The sequence below is a fragment of the Scyliorhinus torazame genome, chromosome 29, assembly GCF_047496885.1.
Source record: "Scyliorhinus torazame isolate Kashiwa2021f chromosome 29, sScyTor2.1, whole genome shotgun sequence".
Taxonomy (NCBI): Eukaryota; Metazoa; Chordata; class Chondrichthyes; order Carcharhiniformes; family Scyliorhinidae; genus Scyliorhinus; species Scyliorhinus torazame.
Window position 1 is genome coordinate 22,109,463 of NC_092735.1, and position 20,208 is coordinate 22,129,670.

A 20,208-nucleotide genomic window follows, 5' to 3' on the forward strand; every position below is an offset into this window, starting at 1 on the left:
ATACCCCCTTCAAAACAGTGTATACCGTTTGGGAAGCAATCCATAGTAGGTTTCGGGAAGCAACCCATGATATGTATAATACATTACATCAGGTTTTTTTTTTTTTGATGAACAGGAGTTGAGAAGAAATAACAATAGATTTTTTTGCAATTTCATCTTTCATGTGTATGATGAAGAGTTTTGACCAACCATTTTATCATCGGAAGAATTTAAATATTAATTGGAATAAATCTTTATTAATGTTACAAGTAGGCTCACATTAACATTGCAATGAAGTTGTGAAAATCCCTTAGTCGCTGCACTCCGGTGCCTGTTTGGATACACAGCGGGAGAATTCAGAATGTCCAATTCACCTAACGGCACGTCTTTTGGGAATTGTGGGAGGAAACCGGAGCACCTGGAGGAAACCACTCAGACACCGGGAGACTGTGCAGACTCCGCATAGACAGTGACCCAAGCTGGGAATTGAACCCGGGTCCCTGGTGCTGTGACGCAACAGTGCTAACCATTGTGCTGCTGTATATACTGGTACCTTTTATTTAAAAAAATAAAATTAAAATAAAGTTTAGAAATCCTCCTCCAGGCCACTGGGTTCAAGAGCACACTGGGGTAGGGGGACATGGTAGCATAGTGGTTAGCACAGTCGCTTCACAACTCCAGGGTCCCAGGTTCGATTCCCGGCTTGGGTCACTGTCTGTGCGGAGTTTGCACATTCTCCCCGTGTCTGTGTGGGTTTCATGCGGGTGCTCCGGTTTCCTCCCACAGTCCAAAAATGTGTGGATTAGGTGGATTAGCCATGCTAAATTGCCCTTGGTGTCCAAAAAGGTTGGATGGGGTTATGGGGATAGGGTGTGGGCTTGGGTAGGATGCTCTTTCCAAGGGCCGCTGCAGACTCGATGGGCCGAATAGCCTCCTACACTGTAAATTCTAGTATTGGAGCCAGATATTAAAGTGGTTGTCCATAAATGACTGGGCCATGACGTTAGACTTCCAGTGACCCCACATGGTGCAAATTGCACTTTTTGTAAAATTGCCTGGTTCGAATTTACTCTTGAGGAAGGAGAATCCTGTTTCACTCGGAGATAAGTGCCCAGTGGAAGAACAACCCTTCATACCCAATCCCACTTTTATTCAGAAGCAGCAGGTGAATTTGAATGACCTGAAAATTGCTTATTGTAACAAGTAGGCTTCAAATGATGTCACTGAAAAGCCCCTAGTCGCTACATTCCAGCGCCTGTTCGGGGAGGCTGTTACGGGAAGTTCGATGCCCAATTGCCATTTGTACGTCTGGATGTCAAGAACTCTATACTCGCGTGCTGGCTGCCAGTTGACAAGTTTGATTATGATTGACAATTGGTGTTCTTGTTTTTTTTTTAAGACTAATTTCTTTATTTTTTTTATTTAGCCCCTAAGCCTCAAACAGCTGTAAACAAAGCAAAGAAACCAGGGAAATCATGGGAGAAATCTAACTGCAAACTGGTGAGAACTACCCTATATTTCACTGGAATTGCAATTCCTTCAAGATCAAACTCTTTGGGAATAGTATTTCTGTTTTCCCGTATAAAATTGAATTTTTAATTTACTGCAATTGTGCTATTACCCATATTTCACGAACAATTCTGATGTCTTTGTTTTCAAAATTGAAAATTTCTCTCGGGAGTAAAATTTGCCTACCATCCCATGGCGGAAAATAGATTAATTCACAAGTTTATGTATATTCGGAGGGAGAGGCACAGCAAGCAATCAGGAAGGCAAATGGCATGTTGCCATTCATTGCAAGTGAATTTGGGTACAAGAGCAAAAGGCTTGCTAACATTGTACAGCGATGCCACACCTGGAGGGCTGTGCGCAGTTTTGGCCTCTGTATTTGTGCAAGGATGTACTTGGCAATGGATGTTTTACTATGAAGTTTTGTTAGGTTGGTTCCTGGGGTGAGGGGGTTGATCTATGATCAGCTTGAGTAAATTGGGCCTCTGGGGAAGAATTGAGGTGATCTAGTTGAAACATAAGATTCTAAAGGATCAGGGCAGCACGGAGGCGCAGTGGGTTAGCACTGCGGCCTCACGTCACCGAGGTCCCAGGTTCGATCCCAGCTCTGGGTCACTGTCCGTGTGGAGTTTGCACATTCTCCCCTTGTATGCGAGGGTTTCGCCCCCAAAAATGTGCAAGCTAGGTGGATTGGCCATGCTAAATTGTCTCTTAATTGGAAAAAATGAAGTGGGTACTCTAAAAGTTATTTTTTTTAAAGATTCTAAAGGATCGTGACTGGGTACACTCAGACACCAAGAACATAGTCTCAATAAGGGGGTGAGAATTTTGGACTGAGGACAAGCGTCTTCACCCAAAGGGGTTATGAATCTTTGGAATTTTCTATCGCGAAGGGTTTGATGCTTCACATTTAATGACCAGACTGGCTTGAGAGATGTATGGTCCACTCCTATTCTTGTATTCTTATACAAGTGTATCTCCTGTTCTATATGAGAACGGCCAATAGGCGAACCCATGCACTGTTTTCTAGGGGCAGTGTGCTGACACAGCATTCTTGTTTTTAAAAAAAACCCAGCAATGTGCAATTTTGTGTGGCTTTTAAATCCATTCTATCGTGGTGAATGTTGTCTTTTTATTCCAGATGGAATGTCTCCCCCTTTGTCATTCTAATTGGTTTGTTTGCGCCCTTGGTATTCTCTGAAACAATGACACTGTGATATTGGGGGAAAGGGCCACTCTTAAGCTGGCCATTTTGTTGGTCCAGCATATGATACAAGAAATCTTGCAAAATGGGTTGTACGCCTGGTTACTGTTTCTGCATTTATATAACGTTACTGTCCGCATGCGTATACTGTTCGCAAATCTTTCTTGGCATAGCTTAAGTTGTTGGGGGGGGGGGGGTGCACAACTGAGAATTCAGTGAGACTGAAACCTGTATTAAGTGCTTTTCTACATTTATAAGCAGACAAACCCCTCGCTTCACAGCTGCAGTTACGTCAATGAGCAAGCCAGTGGATCAAGTTACCTCCATTCAATAGAAGCTTTGAGTTTTCATATTTCATACAAAAAGTACGATTAAAATGTTGAACAATGTAGATAGAGATACCGTCATGTCCTGGTAAGGAAAAGACCAAGGAACCCTATATTGCTTGGTTGGTGAAGGATGAGCCTCCAGTTCCTGGATTGTTATATGGATGGATAAAGCTTGTTGGGATGGTGTTGGTTCCAGAACAACATCCTTTTTTTTTTAAATTCACCTAACAAGCCCATCTTTTGGGACTTTTGTGCGAGGAAACCCCCGTGCCTGCGTGGATTTCCTCCGTGTGCTCCAGTTTCCTCCCGCAAAAGTCCCGAAAGACGTGCTCGTTAGCTGAATTGAACATTCTGAATTCTCCCTCTGTGTACCCGAACAGGCGCTTGAGTGTGGCGACAGGGGAATTTACCAGTAACTTCATTGCAGTGTTAGTGTAAGCCTACTTGTGAACTAATAAAGCTGATTATTATTAATCTCTATAGTTCAGTTGTAATTTGCTTGTGTTGCGAATGAATGAACTGGCATTTTAATGTCTGTGTTATGTGGAAAATATAAACTGTCCCTTGACAATTCAACATTTCAGTCATCGCTGCATGTGTGCCATAAAACTGTAATGTATTGCCGTCACCTTGCACCTCGCCTAAAGTAGTTCAGTTAAAGGCAGTTAAGTGATGTTTAAGTATTCAGTGTTTTTGATCAAACTTGTTTTGCAGGTTGCCGTTGATGAACTGGAGTCGGTCCTTTGTGAAGAACCAGAAATGGAAGCCATCAGTGAGAAAGATGAACCAGAAAATTGTGAGGAGCCGATTCCACCTACTGAAAATGACGATGGGCATCAAATGCCACCAGTCCTGCACACTCGGCGTGTGAGCAAGAGAGTCTCCTTTGCGCCTGAAAACTATGCCTTTGCACCTGTGGTGGGATTGCCCCAATTCAAATTTCCCCCACTCAGCCCCCACAGTGTCGATCATTTCTTTGGACCTTGTTCTTGGAGTCCTGTTGACCATAAATTGTAAGTTATTACTTTATGCCTCTACGTAAACAGTTTCTTACTTTTCTTCCTCCTGCCGTGGTAAGAATTCTGCAGTTTCTACTGTATGCTAATGACCCTTGACCAGCATACTGAGCAAATCGACATAGCACACCCTTGTTAAACGCTCTTTTCAATTTAAACCATATTTGTCCTATCCTAACCTCTTGCACAACATCCACAGGTCGTCCCACTAGGGCGTGCTGGCTAACAATCGGGAGAGAGACGTAGGCTGCCTGTTGTTTTCCTTCCCTTTTGTTTGTCAAGTTTAGTCAAAATAGTGATGTCACACTGGCGAAGGGCCATGGTTCGGCCATCCATGCCAAGTTAACTGATTGCTGTTAGGTTTGCAGTTGGGCTTATTTGGTCTCGGCCCAATTTGGATGAGGTACTGGAATTTTGGCTGTGGTTTTAGCAATTCCTGATCAGCGTCCAGTCTCCCCTGCTGGAATTGCGTATGTTTTGCAGGAGCAAATCGGGTCCAGCTGTGGGTGCACCCTGTTGTCAAATAGACTGAACTCCACGTCGAGACTCTCTCTTGCACGTGAATGCGTGCCATGTGGGTGAAGTACTGGAGAATGCTTGTGGAGCTGTACCCTGCATGCAGCAGAGAGGACGATGGAATTAAAATTGCCATATTGCATTAAGGCTTTTATAAGATTTTTGCTGTGTTCAGAAATAAGCTTGAGGGTGTTTATTGAATGAGGAGGAGGAGCTGAGCAATGATTTCATTATCTTGCAATTAGCATTTCTTTAGGGTTTGCATTTGTGTGGTGGCCCTCTATCAAAATATTGCCAGCAAAGTAGCATCTGTTAATGTTGCTTTGCCGTGGGTACCTCCGGTGTTACGGCAAAAAGAATTAACCCCCAAAAGACTTGTAATGTTTGCCATCAATTCTTTTTGTTTTTAAATAAATTTGGAGTACCCAATAATTTTTTTCCAATTGAGGGGTAATTTAGCCTGGCCAATCCACCTAACCAGCACATCTTTGGGTTGTGGGGGCGAAACCCATGCAAACACAGGGAGAATGTGCAAACTCCACACGGGCAGTAACCCAAAGCCAGGATCGAACCTGCGACCTTGACGTCGTGATGCAGCAGTGCTAACCACTGCACGTGCTGCCCTGTTTGCCTTCAATTCGAAGCTCCCGTATTTTGTTCCACTACCATCTACCCAGCTGTGCCAATTTGTTAGCGATCTCTGGTCCATTTCCTTTTGCTGTCCTCTCTAAAACCTTATTGCCCTTTATTCCTGCATAAACATCCTTTTAATGTCTTAATTACATTCTGTATGGGTGGCAGATATTGATGTTTCCACGCAGTCTGCCCTGCTATTTGCTGGCTATCCATAGTAGTGTTGTTTTATCTGATCCAATTGATTAGAGACTGCCTTTTTTTTTTTTACCAGTTTAGTCAGACTTCAATCCTAAATTCTCATACTCTGTCCTGATCCTGCCAACAGAAATGCTTAATTTGATTTCTCTTTCCTTGTCCAGGAAAAGTAATGTTGTCTCTTCCACAACAAAGAATTTGCAAAGCAGAACGAGGAGAAATAAGTTTGCACCAGAAATTGAATCTGAAAGTCTCCCTGAAGCAAAAAATGAAGACACTATTAGTGCTGGTAAGCAATCGTTCTGCTGGGCCTAGACAAGTGAATAATTCATTCTATAATCCTTGTGCTTCTGTCATACGTGCTGTAAAATCTCCTACAGCATCCTTTGAGCATGATGGAGCTGACTAAAGACTGAATGAGACGCCGCAATTAAATTTGAGGTTTATTACTCAAGGGACTTAGAAATTAGTCTACTGGCCTTTAATTTTCAACAACTGCTCGAACTTTGTCTTCTAAATTCGTGGAATTATTGATTTAAACCAAAACCATATTTTTTTAATTGCTCTTATTTGTCTTTACCACAGTTAATCTGGTCATTTTAAATTGTGTCTGGGTTTGTTTATTGACAATTCCCATGTCTGTTTTCCATTAACTGTTGTACATCTTTCCCTTTTTTTCCCCCCTTTCATTAGTGATCGAAGAAATACCAGGGCCTATCAAACCCCAAGACTCTTCAGCAAGCTCTACAGCCGATGTCAGTGGACCAGTGCATGATGTTGCTTATTTCAGGTTTGCCACAGGTTTGATATTAGCATATAGTAATGATACTGAAGCAGTAGGCTGAACTAGATGTATCATTTCAACTTGTCAAATTAATTTTCAAAGATTAACTTCATATCTTTCTAATATCAGTCAGAAGACATCCATGTGGAGGCAAAATGGCGGGTTAACACTGTCGCTTAACGCCATGGTCCCAGGGTCAATTCCCAGCTTGGGTCATTGTCTGTGCGGAGTCCGCACGTTATCCCCGTATCTGCGTGGGTTTCCTCCGGTTTGTCCTCCCGAAAGACGTGCTGTTAGGTAAATTGGACATTCTGAATTCTCCCTCAGTGTACCCGAACAGGCATCGGAATGTGGCGATTAGGGGCTTTTCACAGTAACTTCATTTCAGTGTTAATGTAAGCCTACTTGTGACAATTTTTTTTTTTTAATTTAAAATTATTAATGAGCGTCCTCCATATTCCAAAAACCAAGAGGAGACCTATTGCAAATTGAGTGGTTTGACTGAATTTATTTTGACTTTTTTTTTAAACCTCCCTTTTCAGCGGGGGGGGGGGGGGGGGGGTCTGATTCTGCCGTGCATTTATGTCTCTGCTTTTCTGTAGGGCAGTCGGAGGATGGTGATTTGGATAGTCTCAATGTATGCCCAAAATATCAGTCACAAATTGGATTTGTTTTCTTTTTTTAATAAAAGTTGCACACAGGCCTGTGAATAGATGCTGGTTGGCCTGCTGCTTGTGTACTAGCTCAAAGCCATCATTACTTGCTTCATATGTACTTTTAAAAAAGCGTATATATTTGCAGGGCTTAAATATTTGCAGCAGATCTTTAGATCTGAGAAGGTTACCATCAGCCGTGAACAGGCTTTTTAAAAGGTTGTTTTCTTCTGCAGTGCCAATTGACTGTGGAAGTCCTGTGTGCCTCATGGCGTTGCAACAAGGATGCAAATCCCTTTATGTTGTCTGAAAATGAAATGTCTGGCTTAACTGAGCATTTTATGAATTCTTATTACCTGCTAATAGATATCCGAATGGAATACATTCAGCAAATCCCAATGAATGAAAAGTGGTGGGATTAGTTTTCCATTCTGCTAGTTGTTGGGTGGTTCTAAGTTGGAATGTACATGAGCCATAAACCTGTGCCCCAGTTGAAGCTGAACTGGATTGCAGTAGGGCTGCTGCAACTGACTCAATGTGGCGGCTTATACAAGGAACAAATCGGCTAGCCCTGATGGCCATCCGGTGATCTTTGTTGTGAAGTGTGTAGGAGCGTTTTCAAGGACGTGCGTATTGAGCTGGCTTTTACGTGGGGTTTCTCCCTCTTAGTTACAGCTCAGCTGAACACAAAGACCTGCAGACACCAACTCTGGTTAAGACGACTTTATTTTTCCAAGATTGGTCAACATATGAAGGGGAGTGATATGGATAAATGCCAAAACCACTCTACACTTCTATTTATACAATTTTCCAAAAATCAATAGCCCACCCCAGTTGGACTTGATCCAATCCTTGGAGCTGTGAATTTTATATTGACCAATGAAGTTTACTTTAAGCAGCATGATGCCTGGGATCAACTCTATTTAACTCCATCCTGCTGTTTACCAGGATGCTTTATCTGTTATGTTTTGTTTTGCTGCCATTCCCCTGTTACTTATCTCAACCAGTTCCTGCCCACCTCATTGTTCGTCTGGGTGCAGGATGTTGAAGTTGGTTCCTCTTTACACCATGGATTGTCTGAAACAGAATGCTGGGGTCGGAGATTTGCTTACTGAGCTGACTTGTTGCTGACCACACTATTTCTGTTTGTCTTAAAAACATGGACAAGTCAGCTAACTTAAATTCCATCATGCATTGCGGCCACTGCTTTTAACAAGAGTTTGAATACTTGTTACTGCTATGTTCTAAAAATACATGTTTAATAGGTAATAATTACTGGGTATACGTTCTATGATTAGTCTCAATCCTCAAACTAACTTATGTAGAACTATTCTAGTGTTATCCTAGCCATTTAGTTTTAAGGGGTCTCATCTCCGGACACCCCCTTTCAAAGTGCATTTAGGTGGACAAAAGTAAGCATGGTTAATAGTTTTTAAAGGGCCGTCCACACTGGAAGGCGTGCGTGTACAACAATATTATCTTGTTTCTTACAATTTAAGTCAACAAGTGCTTGTAGCACTGTAATGGGTGCCATGCCGAACCAGAATTAGCTTGGGCGCCTAGGAAAGACGAGGTGGATGTTTTTTAAAATGTGAACGTGTTCTTTTGCAGAGGAATTGTCGTGTCTGAGACTGAGAGTTTGACTGGGCTCTGCCAGCAGTGGGAGGGGTGGGCTACTTCTGAAGAGGTTCCAGATGGTGGTAAGATGAACTTTCTCAATAAGTCCCACTGTCTTAAAGTAATTTGCACAAGCTGGTGTTGGCTGTAATTTTTAGCAGTGATTATGGTTTCAATTTCATATCACAACAAAAAGGCTCCAGTTTAAAATTTCATGAGTCTGACTTGTTTGTACTTCCTGCATTACCTTTCTCACTGGGTCAGTATATTAATGAGAATGAAAGCTGCTGATTTTAAGCATGCTAAATGTGACACACAACATCAAATGCTTATCATTTGTATAAATTGTGTAGGTAGCGTGGGTTTCGTCCAGGTGCTCCAGTATCCTCCCACAAATCCCGAAAGACGTGCTGTTAGGTAATTGGACATTCTGAATTCTCCCTCTGTGTACCCGAACTGGCGCCGGAATGTGGCGGCTACGTGATTTTCACAGTTTCAATGCAGTGTTAATACAAGCCTACTTGTGACACTATATTATAATATTAATCATCTTTATTAGTGTCACAAGTCACCTTACATTAACAATGAAACTACTGCGAAAATCCCCTCGTCGCCACACTCCGACGCCTGTTCGGGTAGACTGAGGGAGAATCCAGAATGTCCAATTAACCTAACGAGTGTGTCTTTCGGGACTTGTGGGAGGAAACCCACGCAGAATTATTATTAAATTTTAATGTGCGTTCCTTTGACATGTAGGCAAAAATGATTAAACATCTTTTTTCAGAGCTGACTATTGCATTCCAGATGGCAGGAGAGATTAGGGAAAGCATAAATTTGTATGTTATAATTTATTCGATACAGAAAAATAAGCTTATCACATTTCGGGCTTTCATTTGATATCCCTTAAATTTTAATGTTTATATTCTTGGCTTGATGTCAGGTAAATTCATCCATTATTTCCCCGCCTTTCGCAACCACTGGGTGGCACTGTGCGACATGCTACTCGTTGGCATTTGAAATGAATCTCTAATCAAGCCATAAAAGGCTAAAGTATTCTTGCACAGTATTCTTAAAATTGCATTCCGAGTGACAGAACCGTTGGATGAGCTTGTCTTTCGCAAATCTTCTGTGAAGTGTGTGAATTTCTAGTCCGAACATGTGCCAGGTGATGTGATTTGCCACGCAACTCTGTCTTTTTGAAGTCTGCTGTCTCAACTTGTGGTTGGATGTCAGTTAAATTTAATCGGCAATCAGCATAATTGGATTCTATTAGTTACTCTGCACCAAATGGTCAGTCCCAACCAAAAGGTCACTTTGGCATTTGATGCACAGAAAATTGATCGGCCAAACTGTCCTGTTGCCAGAGAGGGGATGGGCTTTGAGAGTTTTTGGTAATTAAAATACAGGAATATCTCATGAAAATTCTCGTTCTTTCCTCCTAGAAGGTGATCTTTTTTGCCTCTTTTCCCCCTCGTCTCCAGAGTTAGTGCATGAGCAACACTGGCAAATGCAGCCATCTTCCTTTTGTATGGGGAAAAAGACTCCAGACATTGTAAAGGGCTTTGTTCCTTTTGATCCCTATTTTTTGCTGGGATCCCTTCAGTCGCGACCTGTCGAATGCTGGCTTGATGGGCTACTGTTTCTATGATTTATTGTAGTTTTTCCTGGACTTAATCTGCAAGTAGTTTCCACCCAACGTACTGGCTTTTCACTTGTGCATCCCAGTCAGCAAAAATTGGACGAAAGCCCTGTAAACTTAAGGTTCTATTTGAATCGTTTGCTCCTGTGAATAACTTGCCATAATCAAAGTTGACAGTTCCTCTGTGTGGCACCATTGACCAAATAAATTATCCTATTTTCCTTTTGAACAACATGTCCCAACTAAAGCGATCATCTCAAAACACAATCTGCTTTGCATAAAATTATATTTTTGTCCAGTTAAGGACCTAGTTCGCACAACTGTGGGCCAAGCGCGTCTTCTGATATCTGAGCGATTCAAACAGTTTAACGGGCTTGTTGACAACTGTGAGTTCAAGACAAGCGACAAGGAAGTAACCTGCACGGATCTGGAAGGATTCTGGGACATGGTCTATTTTCAGGTACGAGCCAAAGGGTTCATTGAGCACCATTCACTGATTTTTCCCTTCGAGTGTTCGAACTAAATAGTAGATTTTAATCGGTTGCTGAGCATTAACTATACCACCCTCTCGGGCGGCACGATGGCGCAGTGGTTGGCACTGCTGCCTCAGGGCACGGAGGACCCAGAGTTTGCATATCCTCCCCTTATCTGCGTGGGCCTCGCCCCACAGCCCCAAAAGATGTGCAGGATAAGTGAGTTGGCCATGCTAAATTGCCCTTTAATTGGATACTCTAAATTTAGATTTTTCAAAACCCTAGTGTCACAAGTAGGCTTACATTAACACTGCAATGAAGTTACTGCGAAAAGCCCCTAGTCGCCACACTCCGGCACCTGTTTGGGTGCACAGCGGAAGAATTCAGAATGTCCAATTCACCTAACAAGCGCGTCTTTCGGGACTTGTGGGAGGAAACCGGAGCACCCGGAGGAAACCCACGCAGACATTGGGAGAACGTGCAGACTCCGCACAGACAGTGACCCAAGTTGGGAATCAAACCTGGGACCCTGGCACTGTGACGCAACAGTGCTAACTACCGTGTCGCCTAACTCCCCTCGTTCTGCAATACTTTCCTGAAGGGATTGGCTTGGCGTATAGATTCATGAGCAACAGCCACCCTCCAATGCCTTCTGACTAACACATCGACAGGATGTTGGTGAGACCACATATCAAATACTGTATGTAGTTTTGGTCTCCTTCAGAGTAGGCTTACTAGATTGACACCTGGAATGAGTGCGCTGTCTTCTGAGGAAAGGTTTGACAGACACGGCTTATTTCCATTGAAGCTTAGACGAGTGAGGAGTGACTTGATTGATGTAGGCAAGGTCCTGAATGGTCTTGACAAGGTGGATGTGGATAGGATGTTTCTTCTTGTGGGTGACTCCAGAACTAGGGGGCACTGTTGTATCACCATTATAGAACAGAAATTAGGAGAAATGTTTTCCCTTGAGTGTTATATGACTTTGGAACACTGTCTGAGAAGGCGGAGGAAGTAAGGCACTGAATATTTAGTCCGGGATAGATTTTTAAAAAAATAAATAAATAAATTTTAGAGTACCCAATTCTTTTTTTTTTTTTCCAATTTAGGTGGCCAATTCATCTTTCCCTGCACCATTTTGGTTTGTGGGGGTGAGACCGAGCAGACACTGGGGAAATGTGCAAACTCGACAGGGGGCCTGGATCGAACCTGGGTCCTCGGCGCCGTGAGGCAGCGGTGCTAACCAGTGATGAGGAATTGGACAAAATCCTTTCCCATCATTCATACATATGCACATGTTAGTCATCAGCAGCAATCCACAGTGGCTTCCCATTTCCGCTCCGCAAGGCACAGAGACTGGACCCGGCGATCCACTAGCTCAGCACAGCCTGGGGGTCAACCAGTGATTTCTGACAGCAAATGAGGCTAACTCGAGATTGGCCAGAAACAAATTTGAGGAAACTGCATTAGCTTGCTCTGAGGTTTCAGTCAGTTGTAGTGATGGGAGAAGTGTGTAATCTTTTTCCTTTGCCAGCTTGCACACAAAAAACAGAAGGGGTTATCAAAGACCAGGTAGCTACTATAAAGTGACTGGTGAAACCTCAATTTCTGATCAACTGACAGTCGCAGAGTGTGAGCCTGGAACCAACGCCACCTGGAGAGAAAGGAATCAATCAGGAAAAGGAATCTCCTTATAAACATTAAAAGATGCTACTGGAATACAATATCCCAATTGGCTTGGGGATCCTGGTGTGCTGCCTTTGTTGCTGTTCCTCATATGTTCTTTCTGGCTTTGTTCCTTCTCCAGGTTGAAGATGTGAACAAAAAATTTGAGCGTTTGAAGAAGCGCCAGGAGAATAACTGGCAGGAGCAGAATGTGTTGCCATCATTGCCCAAAAAGGTGGTCAAGGTAAGGGGCAAGAGATTGGGAATTGATCACTCTCCCCCAGCACGGCTGCCACTTGGGTCTTCATTCTGCAGTGTCTTTAAATGGGCAGAAACGATATTGGTGATCGCTCCCGACTGATCCAACTTGACAAAACATTGTAATGGTATGGCAAGTTTGTATGTACCCAAAACCAGTATCCTGATCATCAGACCAGGACCCAGCAATGACTGCTCTTGCGAATCAGTAAATTCATCCTTTTCTTTAGAAATCTCCTCTTTAAGCTGCTTACACCCTCTATACATCAATGTGTTCGTAAAATATATATATTTTTAAATATTGTACAACGAATATAAAAGTTGCCAAGCACACTTTGGTGAAGTAGCCTCTAAAAGAGATAGTGTGTGTCCAAGCAGAGGTTAGAATGGAGTTTGAGGAGTCAGCCAGACATTAGAAGGAAGCTGTTTAAATATAACACTCCAGTCTTATTCCTGTAATAAATGTGCGAACCCTTTGGTAGTTTTATCTCTAAAGTAGCTTCATCACGTAGCACTGATTTTATTTATTTTTCCCCCTTTCAAGGGGATGTGGGCTTCACTGGCTCGGCCAGCATTTATTGCCCATTCTTAATTTCTTGAGAAGGTGGTGGTGAGCTGTCATCTTGAACCGCTGCAGTCCCTGAGGTGTAGTTACATCCGCAGTGCTATTGGGGAGGGAGATCCTGGATTTTGATCCAGCAACAGTGAAGGAACTGCCGATATATTTCCAAGTGCTTTGGAGGGGATCTTCCAGGTAGTGGTGTTCCCATGTGTCTATTGCCCTTGTCTTTCTATATGGTAGTGGTCATGGGTTTGGATGGTGTTGTCTGAGAAGCCTTGTTGAGTTTGAGATGGGGTTAAGGTGGCAACATATAAGCTCCTTAAAGTGTAGCAAATCTCTTGTAGTTCTGATCAGGCATGCTTTGTCTAAGTTTGCTAGCTTCTCTTTTTTTTTTTTAGAAAAAGGTTGCCATCCCAAAACCCACAGAAGGCCTTGTAATTAAAACCAACAAAACTACAACTGCCCCGAAGAGCCGTCTTGCGGCCTTGAAGGCATCTATGAAAGCCAAGCTGAAACAGGAAATGACCGGCTCCAGTAGTAAAGAAGCTCAAAACGATAACGTTATTGTATTTGATGCTGGATTCTTCAGAGTGGAGAGTCCTGCAAAAAGCTTTATTGGTAAGACTTATTCCACGCAATCCAGTTAAGTGGCTGCAAGTGCCCAATTTAAAAAAAAAAAAAAAAAAAAAAATTTTTGAAGTGCCAACAAAACCAACTTGTTTATACATAGATACGTAGAAGATAGGAGCAGGAGGAGGCCTTTTGGTCCTTCGAGCCTGCTCCGCCATTCATCACGATCATGGCTGATCATCCAACTCAATAGCCTAATCCTGCTTTCTCCCCATAGCCTTTGATCCCATTCTCCCCAAGTGCTACATCCAGCCGCCTCTTGAATATATTCAAAGTTTTAGCATCAACTACTTCCTGTGGTAATGAATTCCACAGGCTCACCACTCTTTGTGTGAAGAAGTGTCTCCTTATCTCTGTCCGAAATGGTTTACCCTGAATCCTCAGGCTGTGCGCTCTGGTTCTGGACAGGTATCATTGGTAACATCTTCCCTGCATCTACCCTGTCTAGTCCTGTTAGAATTTTATAAGTCTGAGATTCCCCCCTCATTCTTCTGAACTCCAGCGAGAACAATCCCAACCTAGTCAATCTCTCTCATATGACAGTCCCGCCATCCCTGGAATCAGTCTGGTAAACCTTCACTGCACTCCCTCGAGAGCAAGAACATCCTTCCTCAGAGAAGGAGACCAAAACTGCACACAATACTCCAGGTGTGGCCTCACCAAGGCCCCGTACAATTGCAGCACCACACCCCTGCTTCTATACTCGAAACCTCTTGCAATGAAGGCCAACATACCATTGGCCTTCTTTACCACCTGCTGCACCTGCATGCTTACCTTCAGCGAATGGTGCACAAGGACACCTAGGTCACGCTGCACACTCTCCTCCCAATTTACAACCATTCAGGTAGTAATCTGCCTTCCTGTATTTGCTTCCGGAATGAATAACCTCACACTTATCCAAATTATACTGCATCTGCCATTGATTTGCCCACTCGCCCAACCTGTCCAGATCTTGCTGTAGGATCCCTGCATCCTCGTAACAATTCACCCTCCCACCTAATTTGGTATCATCTGCAAACTTCGAGATTTTACATTTTGTTCCCTCATCCAATCATTAATATATATTGTGAATAGCTGGGGTCCCAGCACCGATCCCTGTGGAACCCCACTGGTTACTGCCTGCCAATTTGAAACGGGCCCATTAATCCCTACTCTTTGTTTCCTCTCTGCCAACCAGTTTTCTATCCACCTCAATACATTTCCCCCAATCCCATCCGCTTTAATTTTGCACAAAATCTCTTATACAGGACTTTGTCAAATGCATTCTGAAAGTCCAAATATGCCACATCGACTGGCTCCCTTTGTCGACTACTGGTTACCTCTTCAAAGAATTCCAACAAATTTGTCAAGCATGATTTTCCCTTCATAAATCAATGCTGACTCTGACTTCCTGCCACTGCTTTCTAAATGTTCCGCTATAAAGTCCTTGATAATGGATTCAAGCATTTTCCCCACTACCGATGTTAGGCTTACTGGTCTATAATTCCCTGCTTTCTCTCTACCTCTCTTTTTGAATATCGGAGTGAAGTGCGCTACCATCCAATCTGCAGGGACAGTTCTAGAGTCTATAAAATCCTGGAAGATGCCCACCAATGCATCCACTATTTCCAGAGCCACCTCCTTAAGCACTTTGGGATTTATCCGCCTTCAATCCCATCAGTTTTCCCAGCACCATTTCTCTACTAATGTTGATCTCCCTCAGTTCTTCCCTCTCTCTAAACCTTTCATTCTCCAACATTTCTGGGATTTGATTTGTGTCCTCATTTGTGCAGACAGAACCAAAGTACGTATTTAATTACTCAGCCATTTCTTTGTCCCTTATTTTGCATTCCCCTGTTTCTGTCTGCAGTGGGCCTACATTTCTCTTTACCAATCTCTCTCTCTTCACATCTGTAGAAACTCTTAGTGTCAGTCTTTATGTTCCCTGCAAGCTTCCTTTCGTATTGTACTTTCCCCTTCTTAATCAATCCCTTCGTCCTCCTTTGCTGAATTCTAAACTGCTCCCAATCCTCAGACCTATTATTTTTCTTGGCCAATCTGTATGCTTCTTCCTTGGATCGGATACAATTTCTAATTTCCTTTTGTGAGCCATGGATTGGCCCTCTTACCCCCTTTGCTTATGTGCCAGACAGGAATGAACAGTTGCTGTAGTTCCTCCCTGCGTTCCTTGAATGTTTGCCATTGTCTACCCACTGTCATCCCTTTAAGTAACTCTCCCCAATCTATCAAGGCCAACTTGCGCCTCGTATCCTCATAGTTCCCTTTATTAAGATTCAGCACCCTACTCTCCGAATCAACTACTTCACTCTCCATCTTGATAAAAAATTCTAGCATCTTATGGTCGCTCATTCCCAAGGGGTCTCATAAACCCAGATTGGCAATAATTCCCTTCTCATTACACAGTACCCTTTCTAAGATGGCCAGCTCTCTAGTTAGTTCCTCCACATATTGGTCAAGAAAACCATCCCGCATACACTCCAGGAATTCCTCCTCTACGGCATTGTGGCTAATTTGATTTGCCCAATCTATGTGAAGGTGAAAATCACCCATGATCACCAATATTCCCTTATCACATGCATCACTAATTTCTTGTTCAGTGCCATTCCCAACCTCACCAGTGCAGTTTGGGGGTTTATATATGACACCCACTAATGTTTTGTGTCCCTTGGTATTTCTCAACTCCACCCATACAGATTCCGCATTGTCAGAGCTAATATCCTATCTCACTATTGTGTTAATTTCCTCTTTAACCAGCAGTGTCACGCCACCACCTTTTCTTTTATGCTTGTCCTTCCTAAATACTGAAAACCCTGGGACATTCAGTTCCCATCCCTGTTCACCCTGCAGCCATGTCTCCGTAATCCCAATTATATCATACCAATTTATATCCATCTGCACGATTAGTTCATCCACTTTATTGCAAATGCTCCGTGCATTAAGGCACAGAGCCTTTAAGTTTGTCTTTTTCACAATGCTTGTCTTGCTCCCAATATTTTTCTCTGCTGCCCTGTTTGAATTTTGTCCTTGGTTTCTACACCTATCACTTTTCTTATTCACTTTTCTACCTTTTGCTTTTGTCCTCCCTCTTTCTCTGACTCCTTGCATATGTACCCACCCCCCTGGCATTTTAGTTTGAACCCTCCCCAAGTGCTCTAGCAAATAGACCCCCAGGACATCAGTTCCAGTCCTGCCCAGGTGTAACCTGTCCAGTTTGTACAGGTCCCACTTCCCCCAGAACCGGTCCCAAAGCCCCAGGAATCTGAAACCCTCCCCCTGACACCATCTCTTCAGCCACGTATTCATCCTATATATCCTGTCATTTCTACTCTGACTAGCACGTGGCACCGGTAGTAATCCTGAGATCACTACCTTTTGAAGTCCGATTTCTTAACTTGCTTCCTAGTTCCCTGTATTCTGCCTTTAGGACCTCATCCCTTTTTTTTTTTTTTTTTAAACCTATATCGTTTGTACCGATGTGTAACCCTCCACCTCCAGAATGCCCTGTACCCACTCCGAGACATCCTTGACCCTAGCACCAGGGAGGCAACATACCATCCTGGAGTCTCGTTTGCGGCCACAGAAACGCCTGTCTAGTCCCCTATAACTATTGCACTGTCACACTTATTACTCCTCCCCTCTGCAGCAGAACCAACCGTGGTGCCACAGGTTTGGCTGTTGTTTTTCCCTGAGGCCATTCCACTCAACAGTATCCAAAACGGTATATCTGTTCTGCAAGGGAATGGCCACAGGAGATTCCTGCCTCGCTCTCTTGCTCTGTCTGGTGATCACCCATTCCCTTCCTGCCTGCGGAGTCTGAGCCTGCGGTGTGACCACCTCTCTGCGGTGTGACCACCTCTCTCTACGTGCTATCCACGATACTCGCTGATGCTCCACTGTGTCTCCAGCTCCAGCTCTGAAACTTGAGCTTCCAGGAGCTGTAACTGGAGACACTTCCTGCACCCATGCTGACCCTGGGGACTGGAACCCTCCCCAGTCTGCCGCATGGAGCAAGAGAAGCAGACCACGCCTTGGAGTTGTCCTGCCATGATTTATTCCTTTAAATTAAATCTTTGAAATTAAACTTTAGAAAGATGTTTTTGTGTCAGATTAAATCCAATCCCCCTATACTATTTAATTAGCTTTTATTTTTAGAAACTGAGTATTTATCCCTCTTGATCTGACAACAAATTAAAGTTATTTAAGTCAAATGGAAAAAATACTAATTCAAATCAACTTAAAATAATAATCGAAGTCAAATCAAAACTAGTATTTAAATCTGTAACTCCACAGATATTCAAATTTAGCCCAGTCGGCCTTTCAGCCAATCAGGTCACAGTTTTGTGTGACGTCACTTTACCGGGTTTTTTCAATTCTCTCTCTCCCCTCTCCCTCTCCGCTCTTTATACACCCATGAAAGTCAAGGTAGGATAAATCTTCCGGCAGCTTCTAAGAGGTGAGCAAAATACAGTTGTATTTCTGCTTCAATTCTGGAGGAACCTTATTGTAGATCACCAGCCGATGGGTGCTACCTCAAAGTAGGGATGATTCATTTTTGAGTGGCCACTTTTTTTTCTTTTTAGCACCTGAGGGAGCTCACAGCCCGATGCAACTGGATGGAACATGGGTGTTTTGGATGCAAATAGCCATGCACCTGGGAATCTACATACATCAAGGGGTCTGATTTGGATATTTAATGAGCTTAATGCCTGGTCCTTGGCAGTGGTGACGTCCAGGTCACGTGCAGATTAGTGAGATTTGTGAGTGTTCTGGGTGCCCCCCTCCCCTCCACCGTCACCCCATGTAGTGGGGTGTGAGCTTGGTGTGGCCTATTAACTAGGCTGGTGAGGGACTGAGTTGCATATAGACCAGATTAGAATGGCAAATTTCCTACGTCAGTGGGCATTAGAAAGTTCAACTGAATTCCGATTGCCATGATGGAATGTGATCTTGTCCTCTTAGTTCACTTATCCTGTCACATGACAATAACGCTAAATACATTCATGCCGAGGAATAGCCAACCAACTTATCACAAGCATGCAGCTGTAACTAATATTGAACAAACTAAACCAGATAAAGAAGGTGAAGAGGAAAAATTGTGTTTGTAAACTTTCGATTCATAACTTTGGGACTAATACCAAATGAGCAAGCCAAATCAACAACTCATTGAAAATTGCCTCCGATATGTGCACTGCGAACCACTAAATCTGGCTCTAACCTTCCCTCCCCGCCTTATCTAGTTCTGACGTGCTTTAAATCCGCTTGAATGAACCAGTTGATATCAACAATCTCCTATGTTTAAAGATGTTCATTAATTGGAACAGGATCTGAAATTCCATCTGGAACTATATCCAATGCAGATCAGATCAATCTCATCACTGATCTCGTCATTCTGGGACCTCTATATCAAAACAAGAATGGTATCGGTTTTTCCAAGTAGCAAATTTGCAACAAAGTTTTTAGTCTTGAATGCAAGTTGTTTGCTGTGTAGAGATTTGAAGTGACTGATGTATTTCCGAGATGTCAAATGGGCTCCTTTTTAACTAATGTTTGTACAGCATCTCCCAATACTTCTGTGATCAATCTGGCATCAAGGCAGCAGCAGAAAGAACATTGTCCCCCTGCAAGAGGTGTGTGCAATGCTGCCCCTCCCGTGCCCTGTATAGATGACAGCCCAGATCAACAGACTTCAGAAAGAGAGACCTCGGAAGTCTTGTCAGAGACTGAATCACCTGTAACAATGAAAAGCTTTCACCATTCCATGGCTGGAGAGAGGTGAGTCTTGCTTAGCTGCTGCAGTTTGTTTCTATATTTTTTTTTAAAACTGGAGATTAATATTTATGCTGGTTTTTATTTTCAGTCTCTGGAACTATGTCGGTCTCTGGCAACAAGTGATGCTGGGCCATAATATGACTTGCCTGACTGTATAACTTCCCTTAGTCTTGACTCCTGATAGTTACCATCTCAACTAAACACGTTGTACTATCATCTTGACTTCCATTGGTGTTACTAAAATTTCAATCATTTGCATTAATGAAACTGCTTTGCTTTTGTGAATTTTAATCTTTCCACTGTGACATGTTCTTTTAAAATTCAGCCATTGCCTGGTGGCTAACAGTAGGAGCCAAACCAATAATACCTGGGCTCATGCTCATGACCAGTCTGAAAGATCAAATTCTATTGAATGGAGGCATCCAGGGATGTGCATGAGTAACTCTGGGTACTATTTATTCTTAAACTATATATATTTTTAAGTACTTGGTACAGGTGAAGGTTGCTTTGTACTGAAAGTATTCTCAAGACTTTGCTTCTTTTAAACAAAATGATCCAAATGGCCTTTGCAGAGAATGTCTTGTGTCCATCTATTGCACAGCACACCAAGCAGGGGCCGTCTGTGTGTGTGTGTGTGTGGGGTGTGAATAAACACTGAACCGACTGTTGTATTCTTACCCTTTGTGTGAGCTTCAATTAGAATGAATGGATAGCTTGGAGGCTATTCTTGTTTCAAGTAACAATTGCAGGAATATAGCTTATTCTCTCTGGAAC

At 43.0% G+C, this 20,208-nt stretch overlaps 1 protein-coding gene across 1 annotated transcript in view; it reads left to right on the forward strand.

Moving 5' to 3' along the window:
• Positions 1-20,208, forward strand: part of dlgap5 (discs, large (Drosophila) homolog-associated protein 5) — a 50,335-nt gene that overhangs the window by 18,899 nt on the left and 11,228 nt on the right. The window contains exons 6-14 of the mRNA XM_072492172.1: positions 1,406-1,479; positions 3,736-4,034; positions 5,549-5,673; positions 6,078-6,174; positions 8,433-8,521; positions 10,377-10,537; positions 12,358-12,459; positions 13,434-13,653; positions 19,221-19,437. Coding sequence (XP_072348273.1) covers positions 1,406-1,479; positions 3,736-4,034; positions 5,549-5,673; positions 6,078-6,174; positions 8,433-8,521; positions 10,377-10,537; positions 12,358-12,459; positions 13,434-13,653; positions 19,221-19,437 — 1,384 coding nt within the window. The remainder of the gene's footprint in view (positions 1-1,405; positions 1,480-3,735; positions 4,035-5,548; positions 5,674-6,077; positions 6,175-8,432; positions 8,522-10,376; positions 10,538-12,357; positions 12,460-13,433; positions 13,654-19,220; positions 19,438-20,208) is intronic.